This window comes from Aulostomus chinensis, chromosome 9 (assembly GCF_037954235.1).
Source record: "Aulostomus chinensis isolate RoL2024-O1b breed Wild chromosome 9, RoL_Achi_v1.0, whole genome shotgun sequence".
In the NCBI taxonomy this organism is placed as follows: Eukaryota; Metazoa; Chordata; class Actinopteri; order Syngnathiformes; family Aulostomidae; genus Aulostomus; species Aulostomus chinensis.
The window spans coordinates 25,636,877-25,654,875 of NC_141328.1; the positions used below are offsets into that span (position 1 = coordinate 25,636,877).

Consider the following 17,999-nt stretch of genomic DNA (forward strand, 5'->3'; position numbering starts at 1 on the left):
TTTTAACATCTGTGCATAACGGAAAACATACGCTAATACCATGAATATCTGTGATAGGCCCTTGATAACGGCAGATATATCGGCCGGGCCTGAGTGCAGAGAAATGAAACTCCCCCTTAAGGTGACAAAGATTAAAATCAAACAAGCAAGAGTAGAAGAAGCAAACGCAACAGGCAGACTGATGAAGCGACGGGCGCAGCTTCGAAGCAAAGAGCCTAAACGTGTTCTATGATGACACGATGGGATTTTCTGACTTGACTTTATGTGTGGACTGTCGGTGATCTGTGGCTGCACATCAGGCAGTATCTGACTTCCCTCAGCGCCTGAGCGTAAACTCTGACGGTGATGATAAAAAGGAAGAGATGCTGCAGATTAAAAGGCCCAATGTGCTGCGAGTACCAGAGAAGTGACCTCAAACAAGGTTGCAGAGCTTTAATAGACACCGAAGTAAATGTAAATAGAATTCATCACACACACACAAAAATGGTGAAATGTGAAAAATGGCTTTATTAGCACAAGTAGGTACAAATGGAACAAGTCAGCATTGTTCTATACAAACACCAAAATGCTCTTGCAGGCAAACGTTTACATTTATTGCCAAGAGAATCACAACAATTAAAACCATCAGTGACAATAAGAAATCCACTCCTAACTGCTCTGAAGAAGAACTTAACGTGTGAAAAAAGAAAAAGCCTAATAATTTCATTTCGTACAAATTCAAAAAAATACAAAGTAATCCGAAGTGAAATGTGAGGTCAAGTTCATCTCATTCACTGAAATTCCGCAGGGTGAGAGAATATTTGCGTTGAAACCCAGCAAACGCATCAAATAAGACCTCAAGTTTGCATCATAAAAGCTTTCGTCTGTTCTCCTTATTTCAAAGTTATGATAGTGATGAAAATTCACCGTCATTTCACATCCAGTAGAAAACGCCTCATGACCTTGACTCGAAACGCCTTCACTTTAACGAAAAAACAGGGAACATCCCAAACCAGTAAACTTCAGTTACCATAAACTGGAAGAATCTCAGAAATCACCGCTGCGGTGGGACAACTAACCTGTGGTTGTGCGTCAAAAGAACGAAAACAAAAAGGGATTATTTTGATTGAGCGAAATGCTTTATTATATTTTCACAAAATATATCCTGACAGACATGAAACTTCATATAAACAGCCTATTTTATAATTACACACACACAAAAAAGAAAAAAAGAATTCAAGACCGTAAAGAAGCAGGTTTTCACTGCGTGAAAACAGTCCGTGTTCATACCGCGATATACCGTGAAACCGGTACAGCGCCACAAACTCGTTAGAACAACCGGCCCGTGACCAGGCCGCACGGGAGGCAACGGGGGAGGAAATGGTTTGTAGAACCACTTCTACAGTGATGGTTTCACTCATTTCGTAGTTCAAATTGAGAAACGTCACAAGTGTGGATCGTAAACTGCACAACACAACATGACAAAACAGTTGTCCATCTTGACATTCAGAGGACGACAGTGTCAAACACCTCTGCTGTGAAATTATGACATTTAAGTGAACAAACACACACACACACACACACACACCATCTCCACAACGAGCCGCTTCATGTTTACAGGTGGTTGTTGGTGGGTTTTTTTTGTGGTGAATGTGGAGAACCGGGACTATGATTCATCTAGAAGAGACGAAATCAGTACAATCAGTACATCAAGGTAAAGACGCGACTGTAACCAGGCAGCGACTCGACAGCACATCTTATTGCACATTTCACAACATGGTTTTCAAAATGACATCAAGCATCAGTGCAAACGGTTCAGCCTTTCAAACACACATGCGTTAGGGTTCATGTGCAGTCGGTAAAACAGAAGGCTTAACAAGGTCGGATCACAAAAAAAAAAAAGAAAATAAAAAAAAATCTGTCACAAACCACGGCAGAATATTCATCCAACAATTATTTGACGAGCAAACAAATAAAATAAATAAAAACATAAAAAACAGTTTTCCCTCGAGTGGGAGGGATGCTGTTGGAGCAACTGTAATCCACCACCTCTCTCTCCATTAAGCACCAGCAAACAATAAGTAATTGCCAGAAATGGTTGCAGAACGACCTCCAGGTCTACAGGGACTACATACTCCACACTAAATGTATGGAGAGCCAGAGCGGGACTCACACTGCTGGTCACCAGAGCGCAGCGGTGGCAGCTCATCTCCAGCTGTAGTACACGTACAGGCAGGCCAGCACGTTGGCACTCAGGCTGGCTAATAGAAGTCCCGGCCAAATAAGACGCCTCACAAAACCTGGGAGGGGCAGAAAATAGATTTAATAAAGGAGAATCGTTTCACGTCACGGTGGTGCAGTGGTCAGCACTGTGGCTTCACAGCAAGAAGGATCTGGGTTCGAGCCCCGGCTGGAGCACAGGATCTTTCTGTGTGAGTCTGCATGTTCTCTCTGTTCCTGTGTGGGTTCTCTCTGGTACTCCAGCTTCCTCCCACAGTCCAAAGACATCAAGAGGGGACGAGGCTGATTGATACTCTAAATTGACAGTAGGTGTGACTGTGAGTGTGAATGGTTGTCTGTCTCCATGTGTTGGCCCTGTGATGGACTGGTGACCCGTCCAGGGTGAACCCCGCCTCTCACCTGAAGGCAGCTGGGATAGGTTCCAGCCCCCTGCCACCCTCAACAGGATAAGCGGTAGAAAATGGATGGATAATATCAATAGAATGTCACGGTATGTAAATGTTGAAAATAATTCTCTTAATTAGTGTTCGGCTGGTCTTACGGGAGGAGCCTCTGGTCACGAAACCTTGTGAGACTTTGTTTTTTTTTTTTGTAGCGGACGTCCATGATTGATTTCTTTGGTTTCTAGGTAAGTAAAAAAAAAGCAAAAAAAAAAGCCTCATCTAGTTGCAACTCCAGCGTGTTAATTCTTCACACTTAACTGACAGCGATGACGATTTGAGGCTTTAAACGCTTCAAGTACTGAAGTAATTCTGCATGGAGTAAACAAGCAGAGCCATCTGGAGGGGCGCAGTAGCATCATCCATGTGTGTCGCCGTTGCATTCAGACATATGCAGCCAAAATGAAATTACTCTGATTACCGAGCAGCAGCGGTGCTGGAGGAGCACTGGGGCTTTTGCAGACGATACTTTGTTCAGTTTGTCCACACCGACCGGGCAGCTAACGCTAACTCGCCAACAAGCAGCTTCAGAGTGCAGCAGATGGATTGAGCAGCACACATTCTGACACAAGACGTCAGGGTTTACGCTGATGTTGGTCGGAACATTAAGAGTGTTTGACATCACTTGTTCTACCAATATTTGTAGTAAAATCGGAGTGAGTGCAGAAATACTGGCAACACTGTAAAGTACAATTATTTACACACCTAGTAAGATTTTCTGGTTTTATTGCCTGGCTCTGCTAGAAACTGTTAATCAGATACACTAACTTTCATTTACAACCTCCCCGGAATGACAAAGTTATGACTTTTCACACACGGTTAGAAGGAAATAAATTGACTTCAAATGGGATTTCAGATGTTTTCATGGGCCTGACTTCTTACCTTTAGGGGGAGGGGGGTTCTCTGGCCCCTGTGTTGTCGTGCCAACCTGACAGGTGGAGGAACCAGAGGAGCTGCTGTGCTTCTCGTCCATCAAACCACTGTCTCTCATCACAGAACTCAAATCTGCAGATACGTGAGCCGAGTTACAGGGCAAAGTTTCAGAATGACTGCAGATGAATGTTCTTAATTTATAGTAAAATAATGCCTTGATTTGCTTTGAGCCTCTACCTCATTAACAAGCCACGAATGGTCAACCACAACTCAGTGTTATTTTGACAACGTGAAAGCTGCAATGCGACAGGAGAGGTAGAGCCCCACACACACACACACACACACACCACCCCCCCCCCCACACACACACACACACACACAGCTGTCAAGCAACCTGCTACTATACAGCTCCTATTACAGGCAATCATAATGTCAAGAATGGAGTTTTATATTACGGATCGACTTCTTTGCATTGAGGAAATACTTTTTTTTTTTTTTTAAAAAGCATCCCAGACAGAACCCCTGACCTTTGACCTACTTACCATGTTGGCTTTGGAAGGGGGATGTGTCAGGTGAAATGCGGCCACTGTAAACTGAGGCTTGCTCTACATGCCAGTGCGACGAGGAGACTGGTGGCGACTCGAGAACGGGTTCTGTGTCTGTCGAGAAAAGCCTGAGTTTTTGGCCACTGATGTTGAGGCGAGCTGGGCTGATGAGAGGGCGGCGTTGCCTGGCAGAGCTGGAAGTGGATGTAACTGAACCAGCAACTGAGGGAGCTGGAGAAGGCCCAGGGGATGATGGGCGGCTCCAAGACTTCAGGGAAAAGTAGTCTGTGCCAACAAGCAGGGAGAAATGTCAAATCTTTTCACAGTACACAGCCGAAGTGAGACCAGACAAACATACCTGAGGGCGGCGACTCTTTGTATTGCGAGGCTGGTTTTCTTCCACTGAACAAGTAGCGAGAATCTGAAAACAACAATTACAATCACATCAGTCCCCACAAGCAGGACCCAGGGATTCATTTTCCTTCAGATTCCTGGTTAAAGTAACCATGTTTCTCACGTACACAAAGGAAATCAGTAAACCTGAAAAAGCAACTGGAGTTGTTGTGTTACTGGAGTGCACAGAAAGATTTGTGATGGTGTGTATCCAGTTGTTTAACACTTCTGCCTCCTAGTGGTCAAAACGATTAAAGCAGCTGTAAAAGATTGTACTTGGCCAACGGCCATAATATTACTATTACCTCTGTAATGAATACATCTGAGCAAAGGCAGTTTCATCATGCAGTACACAGATGAGCTGGACAGGCAGGAATATCACTGATATTAACTTACTGCAGGTCGTCACACACCATGAATGCTGATAGGTGGTGGCAATGTCACTCAGCAGGTGTCAGGGGACAAACATTCTCACCTGCGCCTCACCTGACCAATCATGGACTAATTGACACTTTCCAGCTAATTCAAACAATTACAGAAAAAAGATGATTGACTTCCGCAAAAATGAATTTGAAACATTACCAGTAGGAGGCATTTTTTTGTAAAAGAATTACAAAGTGTTGTCCACATTTTTAACTAAATCAGACACAGGCGTGCATATGTGTGTGGGGTGACTTGAGGACAACAAGTGGATGAGGTTTTTCAACCGCACGCCACAAGTTGCAAAAGGACATCCTTATTTTTGTTGATATTATTTAATTGCTGAACAGAGAAATCCACAGATGCGATGAGATGCACGCCTGGAACCTTTGTTGTTGTTGTGATAGGAGCCGGCAGAACACCGACATGCCCTCACTCATTCACCTGCTTCAACCAGCCCTCATCTAGACCTTCATCAGGTCGTCTATAAAAAAAAAAACTAAACGATGTGATGCAGATACTGGAAGTGCGCTGAAAGCAAGACCTTCACAACAGGCATCCATGAGGTCTAATTACATGCAACAGAGCCGTGAGTCTACCTGTCCTGCTGAAGGTGGGCATTGTGCCCAGGCTGAGGGCTCGGTTGAGTCGACTAGGCAGAGAGGACGGCGAGGCCTTGCGCTCCCGAGGGCTCTTTTGGCTGTTAATGAGCTTGGAGATGTTGGGAGGCGGCGCCGGGACGAAGGAGTCAGCCATTTCAGGGGACAGCACAGGAGGCTGGAAGCTGAAGGGACGCACTGGCGAGCTGCAGAATCTGTAACACAAGAGCAGCGACACAGTCTACCACCCGAAAATAGAAACTTTGACAAACTACACTCATAATAGTGCAAAGATGTAATATTGTACAAGAACAGGAACCGAAAAGTGTCATAAAGGTCACTGAATTAGTCATTGTGTGGCCTACAGCCTGATACTATCGTGACATTGAGCAGTGTTGCCTTGTCAAGCAGTCACTGTAACATGCAAGGCTGACATCCATTAAATGTGAGCACTGTTAGCTGGCGCCACCGACATGCTGCTGCAGCTGACGGGACACACGCAGCAGCTGCAACTACACCACCAGCGCCGCTAGACAGACAGCGCCAGTCTGCACAAAAGCTCCACACACTGCGTCATTAAAGCCGTTTTTGAGTCAGCGGCAGTCGAGCTTTGCCACGTGGGAGATATCCCAGCACTCCCCGTCCACGTTTAAATGACTTTTTATCAAGTCCAGCTCTATTTAACATGGGAACAGAGAAACACACCAGGAGTGTGTTCATGAAAAACAGAAGACACGTCCGTTCATCAACTGTTTATTATATTCCATTTACAACAAGCAAGTCTACAATCCAGAGCCTGATAGTTAAAGCTCCAAACCAAACATTACCATCCAAACCACCAACAGAGAACATCTGATTATGCTGTAGAACTCCAGCTGTGACAGAACTTAGGAATATGCATGAGATAGGGATGCACAATATTGGCTGGTTTAATGATAAACTCTGATTTACTTCTGTTGCCATCATCCATGTAAGAACAGGCTTATCATCTTCACCTTTATTATGAAGTGAAAAGCACATGTAAACTTTAGGAATTTGGAAATAGTCGTGGTTTTTTTTTTTTTCCTTCATTACGCCTTTTGAAATATGGAAAAGCTAATTATTAAAATCTGTTGTCGCGACCTCAAGGTGAGATCAGCAAAATGACCAAGATCTGCTGGTACTGATAATACTATTGTGCATTCCTAGTATAAATACACATAAAAAGCCATCATATATTTGATTAGACTTAATACCAATATAGCTTATAATCACAAACTTATTAGATTGTGTAAAAAAAAAAAAAAAGTTTGGCAAGTTATCTTTCTTAGCATTTCTGTAACACCCACACGCACGCAAACACACACACATATACACACACATTTCTAAAACATTTAAGTGTCAACAGGATCAAACTGGACAAGCTACATTCTATGGTAACACAGTGCTATAAAACAATGACATTCACTACATGAGTAAAAAAGGTAGTTCCAACATGATCACTTCAATGAAAAAGCACAAAATGTGTTTTATCTTAGAAAGCTAGAGCTTCATTTGGCAATTAAAACTACGAATAAACAGTACAGGTTGTGCTTCTGGAGCGAGCTGCTTCGCGGTAATTCAAGCTAACCAGTCTCTGAGCTCCCCAGCTACACATTTTTTCATCACATATTGAGGCTTTATATAGAATTCATAGTAACAGACATACAGGGGTTTACAGGGAACACAGCATGTAAAACTGTGGCAAAGATAACACATTTTAACTTGTATCTTACCAGAAATGTTCACTGTAATTTGTCAGCAATTCCAGATGTAGCGCAAAAGGAGAAAAGCCACACTGAGCTCATGCGATTCTAAAATCGAGCAAAAAGATCACGGATGGAAAAACCGGGTTGACAAATCTAAATAAGGCCGGTAAAAAATGACTGGAATATCATCTTTGTCAGCAGTTGAAGATGCAGGGTTGTTTTGTTTTTTAAACACCATTTCATAATGCAACAGCATTACATCATATATTTGAAATTTTTCTCATCAGCTTCACAAACCTGGAAATCAGTTGAGGTGTTACAATAATACACTCAATAAAAAAAAAACCCACTGCCTTCCATTTGGCAGCATGGATTCATTACTAAGATTCTCCTGCACGGATGCTGGTTAGAGTACTCAGCTCCATCTGCAGGACAAAATGGCATGCAATGTAAATAATCACCGCAGTCCACTCATGAAGTAAAACCTATTAAAACAATCAACAGCTAATATTAAAAAATACTATAAATCACAGTCAGACACATTCCTCTCCCGTCGACACATTTCTGATTCGAGATGATGTCATACAGACAGCAAGAAGTGAACGGTTAGTGCATGCAACTGGTACTAGTTTAGTGTGTTTAATGATCAACAGGTTATGAGTGCTGGTACTGGATTTTCTAAATATTTTAAATAATGGGATTTTTTTTTTTTTTTAAGTGCCAGCTCCGACATTCTTAAATTGTAGAACAAAGCGTTGGGCAAACAGAAGTCATTCCGACCAAGGGAATCTACAACTGCTGATGTTGAAGTGACTTGCATGTATGAGGTCAAATTCCACTCGACTACAGTTCTGCTCCGTAAGATTTCTTTAAACACTCATATTGGGAGGCAGAATTCCTACTGTTTGCTTGATAAAACAAGGCCACAGGAAACTCTTCTTGATGATTACAGCTAACGTTAAAGCCAAGCACCTGGCGGGTAGTCAAAGGCACGCGCTGAGCTACCGGCACGCGCTAAGCTACCGGCATGCGCTGAGCTACCGGCACGCCCTAAGCTACCAGCACGCGCTAAGCTACCAGCACGCGCTAAGCTACCAGCACGCGCTAAGCTACCGGCACGCGCTAAGCTACCGGCACGAGCTGAGCTACCGGCTCACTACAAAAGTTTTCAAATCGGAGCCAAAAGAACAAGAAAGGTGAATTTTTTTCCGGGGAATATTCACTGTGAGGGTCAAGCGGGAAAAACCAAACGGAAATCACGAGGGGCACATGATTGTGGCACAGAGGGCGGCAGAAGAGCAATGACGGAATGTTAAGACCTAGTTTCTAATGAAGCCGCGTGCTCACAAGCTCAAACTACAACAAGGTCATCACACTACTGACAACAAAAATGCTACCCTTAAGGTTCATACACATTTTTACCTATAAATTTCCATGACTTTACCATGCCTATCAGAAACATTTTCATGACCTAAAACTAATTACTGACAATATAGTGCAATACTACTGCTACTACTACTGCAAAAAAACAAAAACCATTAAAGTAAATACAACCACTAAAGTAAATGTTGAGATGTCTCAGTTGATCTTCACTGAACCACATTTCCAGGCATCTGTGAGGCAACATGACTTTTCCAACATTTTCTGACTTTCACCCTTTTCCAGGCCTGGGAACTGCGACTGTCAGAATCTTTTGCAGGTTTTCCATGACTGTACGAGTCCTGCACTCTACCACTCATGTTGACAATTCTCTGCAAGACACAAATCCAATGCTCCCTTTCATGGTACCCACATACCTTGTGTGGATAAGCCATCTAGCGCCACCACGAGAGCTTAAACACTGATAACGTTTTCCTCAGAAGCCCATTCAATATGGCAGGAATGCTGCACCGTTAGTCTGCCTCTCCGTTTTGTGTAAAATGTAGAAGCGCGGAATGTTTGTGCATCGCGGTTCTACCATCAAGTGGGCAGCGGAGGTGTCAGCTGAATCGTCTTCGTGAAACGGAGACGCCGGCTTTGTTTGGTTCCGTGTGAACACGTAAAGCCGGCGTTAGAGGGGAGGTTAGAGATTCCTTACTGGTTTCGGTTACGATGAGCGGCTCTCTGAAGAATACTCTTCTACTCAAGTTCTTCATTTATACAGGAATTACACACAATATGAAAGAATGCAGGAAGGACGAAATTATTCAAGAAGCACATACAGTGTTTTTTATAAATTAGTATCTCATGCAATTAATAATAGTTAAATGATTTTGAACCAGCAGGGTTTTTAAATAAATGAGTACATTTAAAATATTCAACCACTTGGATGGTTTCGTACGCATACTAAATGCTTTTACTCCAGTATATTTGATTCCTTTAACGTTCTAAGTTATAAAGGTCAGGCCATCACGTGTGATAGTTACAGCTGTTTACTATTCTTATACATTCGGCATAAATAATGTGATAAGCCTGAAGTACCTAGAATTACAATATCATAAAAATCCCACTTGACGTAGGTGGTGAGGTCAAAACTGTCAAGATTTTACTAATATAAAAGGTCCTCATCAACACCAACTGTTTCCATGATTCCATACAGGCAAAAGTTCAAAACAATGAAGCAACCAGTGGGATCCGGTTGTGACCTGGAACATCTTAACGTTTAACAATCTTCTTTTTTGGGGGGGGGGGGTTGCAAAAGACAAACACCTCACCAGGAAAATGTACACTTGTGGGTGAGATTTGACCCGCAAACACAGGCTTTTTGGTTCCCACCATTCAAGTGCAGCAACACTCGTGTTTGTCAATTCAACACAGGGAGGACATGCGCATGTTTCTTCTTGTTAAAAAGAGAATACTTCGATCCAGCTCTAAAGATCAAGCCCCTCATGGTAACAGGACCACACACACATATCATCCCCTGTTCGAAGCACAATTACAACATCACCGCTCAGTTTCTGACCTTCGGTATCTGCCTCTTCGTAGACCCAGGGGTTTGCGAGTCGTTACAGCGGCGGCGAAGCTGACGAGGCAGCAGAGGGAGGTTGTGATGAGTTTAGTGGTGTCCATCCAGCTTGAGACACTTTTCAAATAGTTCTCGCCCAGGTGCAAACACAGGATGAGGAACCACAGGACGGACGCCACTGCATCGACTCTTCTCAACCTGAAAACGCAGCAGTGTGTGACATTTCAGGGGTAGTTTATGGTTGAATCTGATGAGTCACCTTGGCAACTACTTACCTGACAGGTCCAGCTAAGAAGATAGCGACCAGACAGGTCAACAGCCCCACGGAGACAACAGCCATCTGGTTGTCCTTCCCACACTGCCACACCAGCACAGTGTACTCCACAGCCGTATCTGGGAGCAGCTCCATGACATTCTGCCACACATGCGCATCGCCACTGCTTTGGTTGTTGGGGGTAGAGTCCGAGGCATTAGGCTTTGGTGGAATCACTCCTCCACTCAACGTTTCAGGGCCACTAGACGGAGCAAGCTGGTCGGCCAACTCACAGAAAGATGCGGCGGCTAAGAAAGCGCTTATGAGGAAGGTGAGGGCTCGTAGCAGGATGACCCCAGCAGGAGAGGAACCTGAGAGGGAGCCCTGCAGGAGACAGAAAGTGGGCAGTGGGAGACAGACACAAATAAATCATCGCTTCGTTGAGGCTTCCAATATGAAAGTGGACACAATTTAAAGGAAAGGCGTGAATTCTGTATCAGGCGTCTTTTCGTTTAGTTCAACGTTGATCTATGTGTGGCATGACTTTTTCTGATACAACTGTAGAGTTTACCAACGTTGATGTTCAAATCAGTCCGTGAAGACTTTGCATTTGGTGCAGCTACGTAAACGATGTTTTTGCTTCTTAAGATTCAGTGGTGCGTTTCAGGAAATTTCAAATTTCAAACCAACCTTTATGTAACCCTTGACAGAATCTCGAGTGCGCCGAAGCTGGTGGCTGAGGAGAACTGTCCGCAGCTGGCGGTTCTGATATTTGATGTAGTACTCCACTGCTGCCTCACAGGGCTTGCATAACTTATATGTTTGCTCCAGGTGATGCCTGTAGGCTTCAATTTCTTCATCATAGTTCTCCTACAAAAAGAAACCATACTTGATTCCTCGTTTACAGACTTGGTAGAATGGCAGTTTAGAGAAAAGGGCAAAGTATGTACATTTTCCCTCGGGAAGAATGAGGCCAGCTGCTTGATCTTTTTCGACTGGTTGTTATTGCACTTCCTGCACAGCAGCATCTGAGAGTTGACCCACTGCAGCGTTCTAGGAGCCACAGATGAGGGAGGGGTGCCAGACACGCCGTGGTTTAGATCCTCCATGTACTGAGCTGGGATGGGTTTGTTATAGTCTCCATTCTGAAAACACAGCAAAGCCACAACCAGAGGAAAGAGCAGAGTTAAACTGTCTGAGCGAAGACAAAGGGGAAAGCAGAAACAGCTCTATTAGTTTTGTGACTGAATATGACAGTCACCAACAGGTCGAGGGTCATACTCACATCTTGGAAACCATTATACTGGTCACAGTTGGGACAGTCCCAGCAGTTCCTGTTCCCGTAGGGCACCACCGTATCCTGGTTACAGAACCAGCAGTTCACATTTGCATGGGTTGGCTTCTTTCTGTAAATAAAAGGTTAATTTCTAACATTATTAATAGGAGTTTGGTAGTTCATCAAACCTGCTTTTGACCTGCAAAAAATAAATGACAGGTAGCTGCGCCTGAAAGAAACTGTCACTGAAGAAATGGGTATACCGTTGAAAAATGAGCTGTGAAGGAAATGCCTGCAAATTCACCAAAAGTTATTAAGCATGTTTATTTTGGCGGCTTGAAAATCCCTCTAAAACTTTAGTTTGAACTACTGGGTGAGTTTCGATTACCTGCTCTAGTACATAAAGAAATACATTTTAATCGAGGTGCAGTTAACATTCAGTCTGATAACAAAAACGCGCGAAACGTCGTGGATTAAATCATAATGCCACGGCGATGAATGAAACAAACCATGTGATGCTTGTTTCCCTTCGCTTAGGTGCGTTTGGAGCCTGGTAGTACATTGATAACATCCCCGTGGGGAACAACTATCTTGGCACAACAATCGTTAAAACGTGGCTGTTTGGCGCCCCACAGAAGCAACAGTAAGAAAACATTTATCAATCAAACTTTATTTGTAAAGCGCTTCTCAAACTTATATGTAACTCAAAGTTATGAAACGTTACCTCAGTCATTCCAAGGACACTACATGCCGGCTGCACCAGCCAAAAATAAGTCAATTATGTATGTCGTTACTGTCGAACTATACGGCATAAACCGGGCATTAACTTCACATTAGCACAACGGCTAGCCACATTAGCGCAGCGGCTAAAAGCTGCACAGTTTCTGTAAAGTAGAAGATATGTTTACGTATTCTTTGCTAAGCCGAAATAACTAAAAACGGTTAAATTGCGAATCCCCAATGCCAACTTTCCACGAAGTTTCCAAACTTTTGTTAAAGGTAACAACGACCGATGACACAAACGTGTGCGGGGCAAGTTCACTTACCTGGTAGCTAGTTTGTAAATGAGCGCTCCGCCGGCCACGAACGCGGTGGCGCTGTACATGAGTTCGGGGTATTCCAGCAGCAGGTGGTTAAACGCTTCCATTCCCGCTGAAGAGGACAGCGCGAAAGCAAACGCAAACCCAGAGAAATGTAGTGCTTTGACCGTGTCGCGACAACAACACCGAAGAAGAACGTGTCTGTCAAACCTCCTTTGTTGTACACGCCCATGTAGCGGAAACGGAAACTACGTAACTCACTGGACGCGTCCCAATTAGTTCCCGTTCACACATCTGTTCCTCCGGACCGATACAAAACCCGCTAATATACGAAATTTTACCCCCAAAAACAAAGCCATTAATTATACTTTGGTTGTTTTCGGGAAGTCATGTGTGTTTTAAGCGGTAAACAGCTTCGTGTTTATTTTAAAGCAACCAGCATGGTGGCAGGTAGGCAGCATAGTGAGGGTTGGAATTCGGGGTTTCTGTCTGCGCTTCCCTCCCCAGGTTTAAACGCCCGTTCACGCTCTTACACCTGTAGCCAATCCCATCAAAATATCCAATCAATCAAAAATATCTAATCGATGAGAGCGAGGAGAGTTCAGATCACCGGAAACTTCCTTGATCAGGACTGAGATGGCGTCCTCACTGAGAGCTCCATCCGATCAACTATTAGACATGACTGGTTTCTAACATCATTCGGCTATATTCAAGTTTTTTTTTTAATTTAAATTCAAAGTTAATTAACTGCCCTTAATCTGATAACAATAATTCATTAAAACCTACACGTGACGGCTCTTAATGTTCGATTTAGGTCGGAGTGTCTAATTTGACTAAAGGTGAACCAGCAGCCTGCAGATGCGTTGTGGTAGACTAACATGATGAACATGACAATGAATGAGTAAAATCAAAACACACAAACATTTGCTGCAAAAATAACATTTTTTATTTCAATAAACACGATGTAATTTGTTTTTTGTTTTGTTTTTTACATCAAGCAAACATTCGTAATCAAACCATAAAGTAAGTGCATGTGTCACCAAGTGCTGCCAGAGAGGCTCGGGTGGACTTGATACAAATAAGCAAAATAAAAATAATAAAATAAATAAGTTACAAATATAAACCTGTTAAACTCATAAGAGTGACAAAAACAAATTAATCTGGCTGTAACATGAATCATAAAAAGGTGCATCAACAGGTTCAAAGGTCCATTCAACTGTTCTCCTTAAGTTTGACCGAGTATTAAAATCTCATCCAACAAACACGCACAGAATCAAGCAACCGAACTCGAACACACGAACGTCCGCAGTGAAACGCTGAACTTTCAGTCTGCCAAGGCTTACAGGTCGAACGGCGGAGCCTCCGCTTGCCTCGCGGTTCCACAGAATTGCTGGTAGTTGTTCCCCACGGACGCGGTGCCTCCGTCTGGGCTCATCGGCTGCGTCACTCCGCCGTAAGGGAAGCCGTTGTGGGGGACCAGGACGGACTGGTGGCGGTGGTAGGAGCCGTAGGGAGGTTGGTGGTGGTGGTGGTGGTGGTGGAGCAGGTGCGGGGGTGGGCAGTAAGCGCTCACCGGGCCACTAGATGATAGAACCTGGGCTGGTCGGTAGCCGGGCGGCTGGGGTGAGGTGGGCCTGCACAGGCTCCAGGAGCTGTTCACGTAGGGCTGCAGGTAGAACTGCTCGCGGTAGTCCCAAGGGGGGGTCCCGGCAAGGTAGGGAACGCTCGTGGGTCTGTAGGGTCTTTTTACCCTCCGCCGCCGTCGGTAGTTCCCCTTCTCGAACATGTCGTCAAACGCGGGGTCCAGCATCCAGTAGTTGCCCTTCTTGTCCCCCCCGCTCTCCCGGGGCACCTTGACGAAGCACTCATTCAGAGACAAGTTGTGTCTGATGCTGTTTTGCCAGCCCTTTTTGTTCTTCTCGTAGTAGGGGAACTTGGAGATGATGAAGTCGTAGATCCCGCTCAGGGTTTGTCTCTTGGCCTGGCTGTCCTGGATGGCCATGACGATGAGGGCCACATAGGAGTAAGGCGGCTTCTCACGGTCACCCTCCTCCTCCTCGGGACCCTTGGACTCAGACGGTGTCGACTTGGAGCTGATGTCCAGGAGCTTCAGCCCCTGGTGAGCGGGTTGGTTCTCATGCGAGTCCATGGCTCGACCAGCTACCGTCCTGCGGTGGGTCCTGCTGGTGCGAAAAAAAAGAAGAAGAAGCTACAACGTACCTGTGTGTGAGGTGTAGTGTGTGTGTCCTCCGCAGGTGCGCACACTCCGCCCACAGGTCCGCGACTCAGCTGCTATCACCGACTTTCATCTCTGGTGGTGTTTATGCTGTTGTAACAACTGCCGAGGTTGAACCCGGGGTCACGGTACCGTAGCCAGTCAAGGGTCCAAATCCTGCAGCTGCGGAGGGAGACGATCAGAGGATGTTTACTGTTACCACGCCTCTTTAATCTGGCTGCATCACATTACTGTACTCTTGCTTTGTTGAACAAAACGGACACTTTTCCTTAAAAACACAGCATTTTTACAACTATTCTCAGGTTTTTCATGATTGTCTGAAAGGGCAAAAGGTGCAATAGATGTGCAGATTGTAGATTAAAAGTGGGATTTTAGCTATAAACAATATTTGGTTTGACTTTTAACATTGTTTTTTTTTTTTGAGGGGGTGAACCGCAAGCTTGCAAAATCAAACATATAAGAAAATAAATGAACAAAACCTGATATTTCCAACCACATCTATGAGATGTTTGTTGAGTCCGAGAGTCAAAGAAAAAAAAAAGACAAGAATGCACATTAACTTGAAGCACAGGACATGCAGGTTTGTTTTTCATCAAATCAGCTCAGTGCCAGGTGATAGTTGAGTACCTCCATCAAGCTACAGGCTGGAGAGGTACGGAGTCCTGCAGGTATCAGGGCCCAGCATACCACCCACATACAGCCAGGCAGGAACAGCAGGCCTGTCTGTCCGCTCAGGATAATGATCACCTGCTCTCAGACAGTCTGTCTCCCCTGAGCTGATCTGAAGTACAGATCTCCAGAGGTCAGCTACTGGTTTGAGGAAACGCATTAGCGGTTTGTCTTCAGGAGGGAATTTGGGATTATTTTTAGTTCACGAAGAGAAAAACGACGTTTATGTTCAACGCTCACGTGCGCTTTACATATTTGGATAAATTTCAGATCAACAGTGGGAGGATCACAAATGTATCCAGTCTGAAAACGTTGCTCCTCCATCATTAACCCTTTAAAGATCTGCTTGGGTGTTGTTATCGATCGCTGGGATCACAAAGCAATCTCTGTTATCATTTCTGGTCGCACAAAATTTGGTGCATGACGCTGCAACGCGTGCGTTGGTGCTAACCTTTAATTGGCAGTTAATGAATTCAATACAATGCTAGATGCTTTATGTGCTACTGTAAATATGGACTCAAATGTATTAACATTTAATTCCCACATTTCAAAAAAGAATTGCTCATAATTCATCTTTGAACACGTGGTGAGTAGGATTTCAGGGAAGGAATAATACCTGGTTATGTAGCAGTAATGTGCATTTAGAAGTACACCCACTGTTGGCAATGGCATACAATACAGATACTCCAAAACATGATTGAAGTACTATGGTATTTCTACTCAGTGTCCCTCTGTTGCTGGGAGGATGTTGACTCCTTGCAGCGGTCCCAGTGTCTGCTCGGCACTTCCCTCACTGATTCTTCTTTAAAATTATTTAATCAATGAATATAAAAAGTGGCAAAAGTTCACCGGACCACACAGGTGGTTGTTTTTCCAAGTAAGAGCTCGATTTCTCTCCTGCTGCGATTATAAACAAGGCCAGACGCCATGTTCAACTCAGCCTGCGCAGTTCAAGCTCCCCGAGACTCGAGAGGAATGGAGCAAAGCTGCCAGCAACGATGGAGATTTAACAAAGGAAGAAATGAAGGGTCGCTGTCCTGGCCAGCATAAAAAAAAGAAACAAAAAAAAGAAGATGTTTTCAGCACTGCAGCGTCAAACATTTCTCGTGAAGCTCCAGTCTTGTGTCCTCCATTCCCTCGACGATCGAAGCCCTCACGAGGCAGGTGACAGACGATCAGATCAAAAGTCGCCCTCAATGATCCGCCTGGGACTCGTAGTCGCGAGGTTCACCCAGGTGACGCGTGCAGCTGGGGGGGGACTTTGGCTCTGGGAAAATGTCATCGAAAGGTGCCTTCGTGATGTGCGCTTGTTTTTTTGACGGACAAAATAAAAGGATTACATACCAAAAAAAAGTTGCAAAGGGGGGCAAAGTCCGGGCAGAGCAAAAGTAAAACTTGTAAAATGGAATAAAATATGCAGTTTCACGTGTTTGAGATGCTTTTTATTAGAGGAAAGAAATACAGAGACTAAGAACTACGTGTTTACTACTTATTGACGTGTACTTGTGAGGTTCTTTTTGATTATTGTATCAGAACTTTTACCTTATTTATTATTTTGGCCACAGTGTTCAGTGAGATTCATGCAGCAGTTTGACAGAATTATGATTTGATGCATTTTTTTTCATTTTTTTTTTTTTTTTACCAGAAATCTTCATTAAAATCACTTATCAAGTAAAGGATTTGAAATACTTCTTCCGTGTTTGACAAACTATACTGCAGTATATGGTAATGTCTCCACTTACAATACTGAAGCGATTTATTGTCACCGAATATTGAATTTTTATTTTTTTTTACAGTAAAGACAATTGGAAAATATCAATCATAAAACTATAAACAACAATAAATGAACTGTGCTTCCTGTCCTTTTAAGTGCATTTTTAACCCTCCGCCATACAGACGTGTCCAGACATAGATTATTTAGCCTGCAACTTTTTAATTGTCACAGAATGAACGAGTGATTGTTGCATCAAGATAATGTGTCGAAATGAGATGAATCATCTCCACTAGTTTTTGGTTGTCAACTTGTCACTTTTGGCTTTAAAAACGAAGACAATGATGTTTCTGTTCCCTGTGACTGTGAGCGACAGGTGATGTGCTGTCCTGTAGGGTTCATTTTCTCGTTTCATTCTTTCTCCAATCCATGTCTGCTTCACATTGTGGCAACGTCAAGGACCTGCCGGGTTCTGGTGTTGTTTGTTTAAAAGGGATCTTGACATGATTCAGACGGGGGCTTGATGCCAAAATGCATAAAGTCATACATGACCTTTATTGACCTCTTCAATGAAGGCATATTGAAGCGGGGCGGGGGGGGGGGGGGTGTCCAAAAGCACCTGTGTCTCTCCAGCTGTGAAATGTCTGAAACAT

The 17,999-nt window shown here is 44.0% G+C and overlaps 2 protein-coding genes across 3 annotated transcripts; both read right to left on the reverse strand.

Moving 5' to 3' along the window:
* Nucleotides 1-524: 524 nt before the first annotated feature.
* tmem201 (transmembrane protein 201) lies at nt 525-13,256 on the reverse strand. 2 transcript variants are annotated; one of them, XM_086214573.1, is made up of 12 exons: nt 12,737-13,256; nt 11,700-11,820; nt 11,365-11,559; nt 11,105-11,284; nt 10,437-10,798; nt 10,159-10,359; nt 5,491-5,705; nt 4,437-4,499; nt 4,076-4,363; nt 3,543-3,665; nt 2,153-2,279; nt 525-1,656 (listed from the first exon to the last, which is right to left on the reverse strand). In XM_086214573.1, exons 1-11 carry the CDS (start codon nt 12,835-12,837, stop codon nt 2,185-2,187), a joined length of 1,944 nt encoding a protein of 647 aa, XP_086070699.1. In that variant the 5' UTR covers nt 12,838-13,256; the 3' UTR covers nt 525-1,656; nt 2,153-2,184. The 2 variants fall into 2 exon arrangements, with proteins under 2 accessions (XP_086070699.1, XP_086070698.1); XM_086214572.1 differs by having other exon boundaries at nt 525-2,279.
* Nucleotides 13,257-13,409: 153 nt separating this feature from the next.
* On the reverse strand, nt 13,410-16,847 carry foxl2l (forkhead box L2-like). Its single transcript, XM_086214574.1, has 2 exons — nt 16,252-16,847; nt 13,410-15,128 (listed from the first exon to the last, which is right to left on the reverse strand). Exon 2 carries the CDS (start codon nt 14,877-14,879, stop codon nt 14,070-14,072), a length of 810 nt encoding a protein of 269 aa, XP_086070700.1. The 5' UTR covers nt 14,880-15,128; nt 16,252-16,847; the 3' UTR covers nt 13,410-14,069.
* Between the last annotated feature and the right edge of the window lie 1,152 nt (nt 16,848-17,999).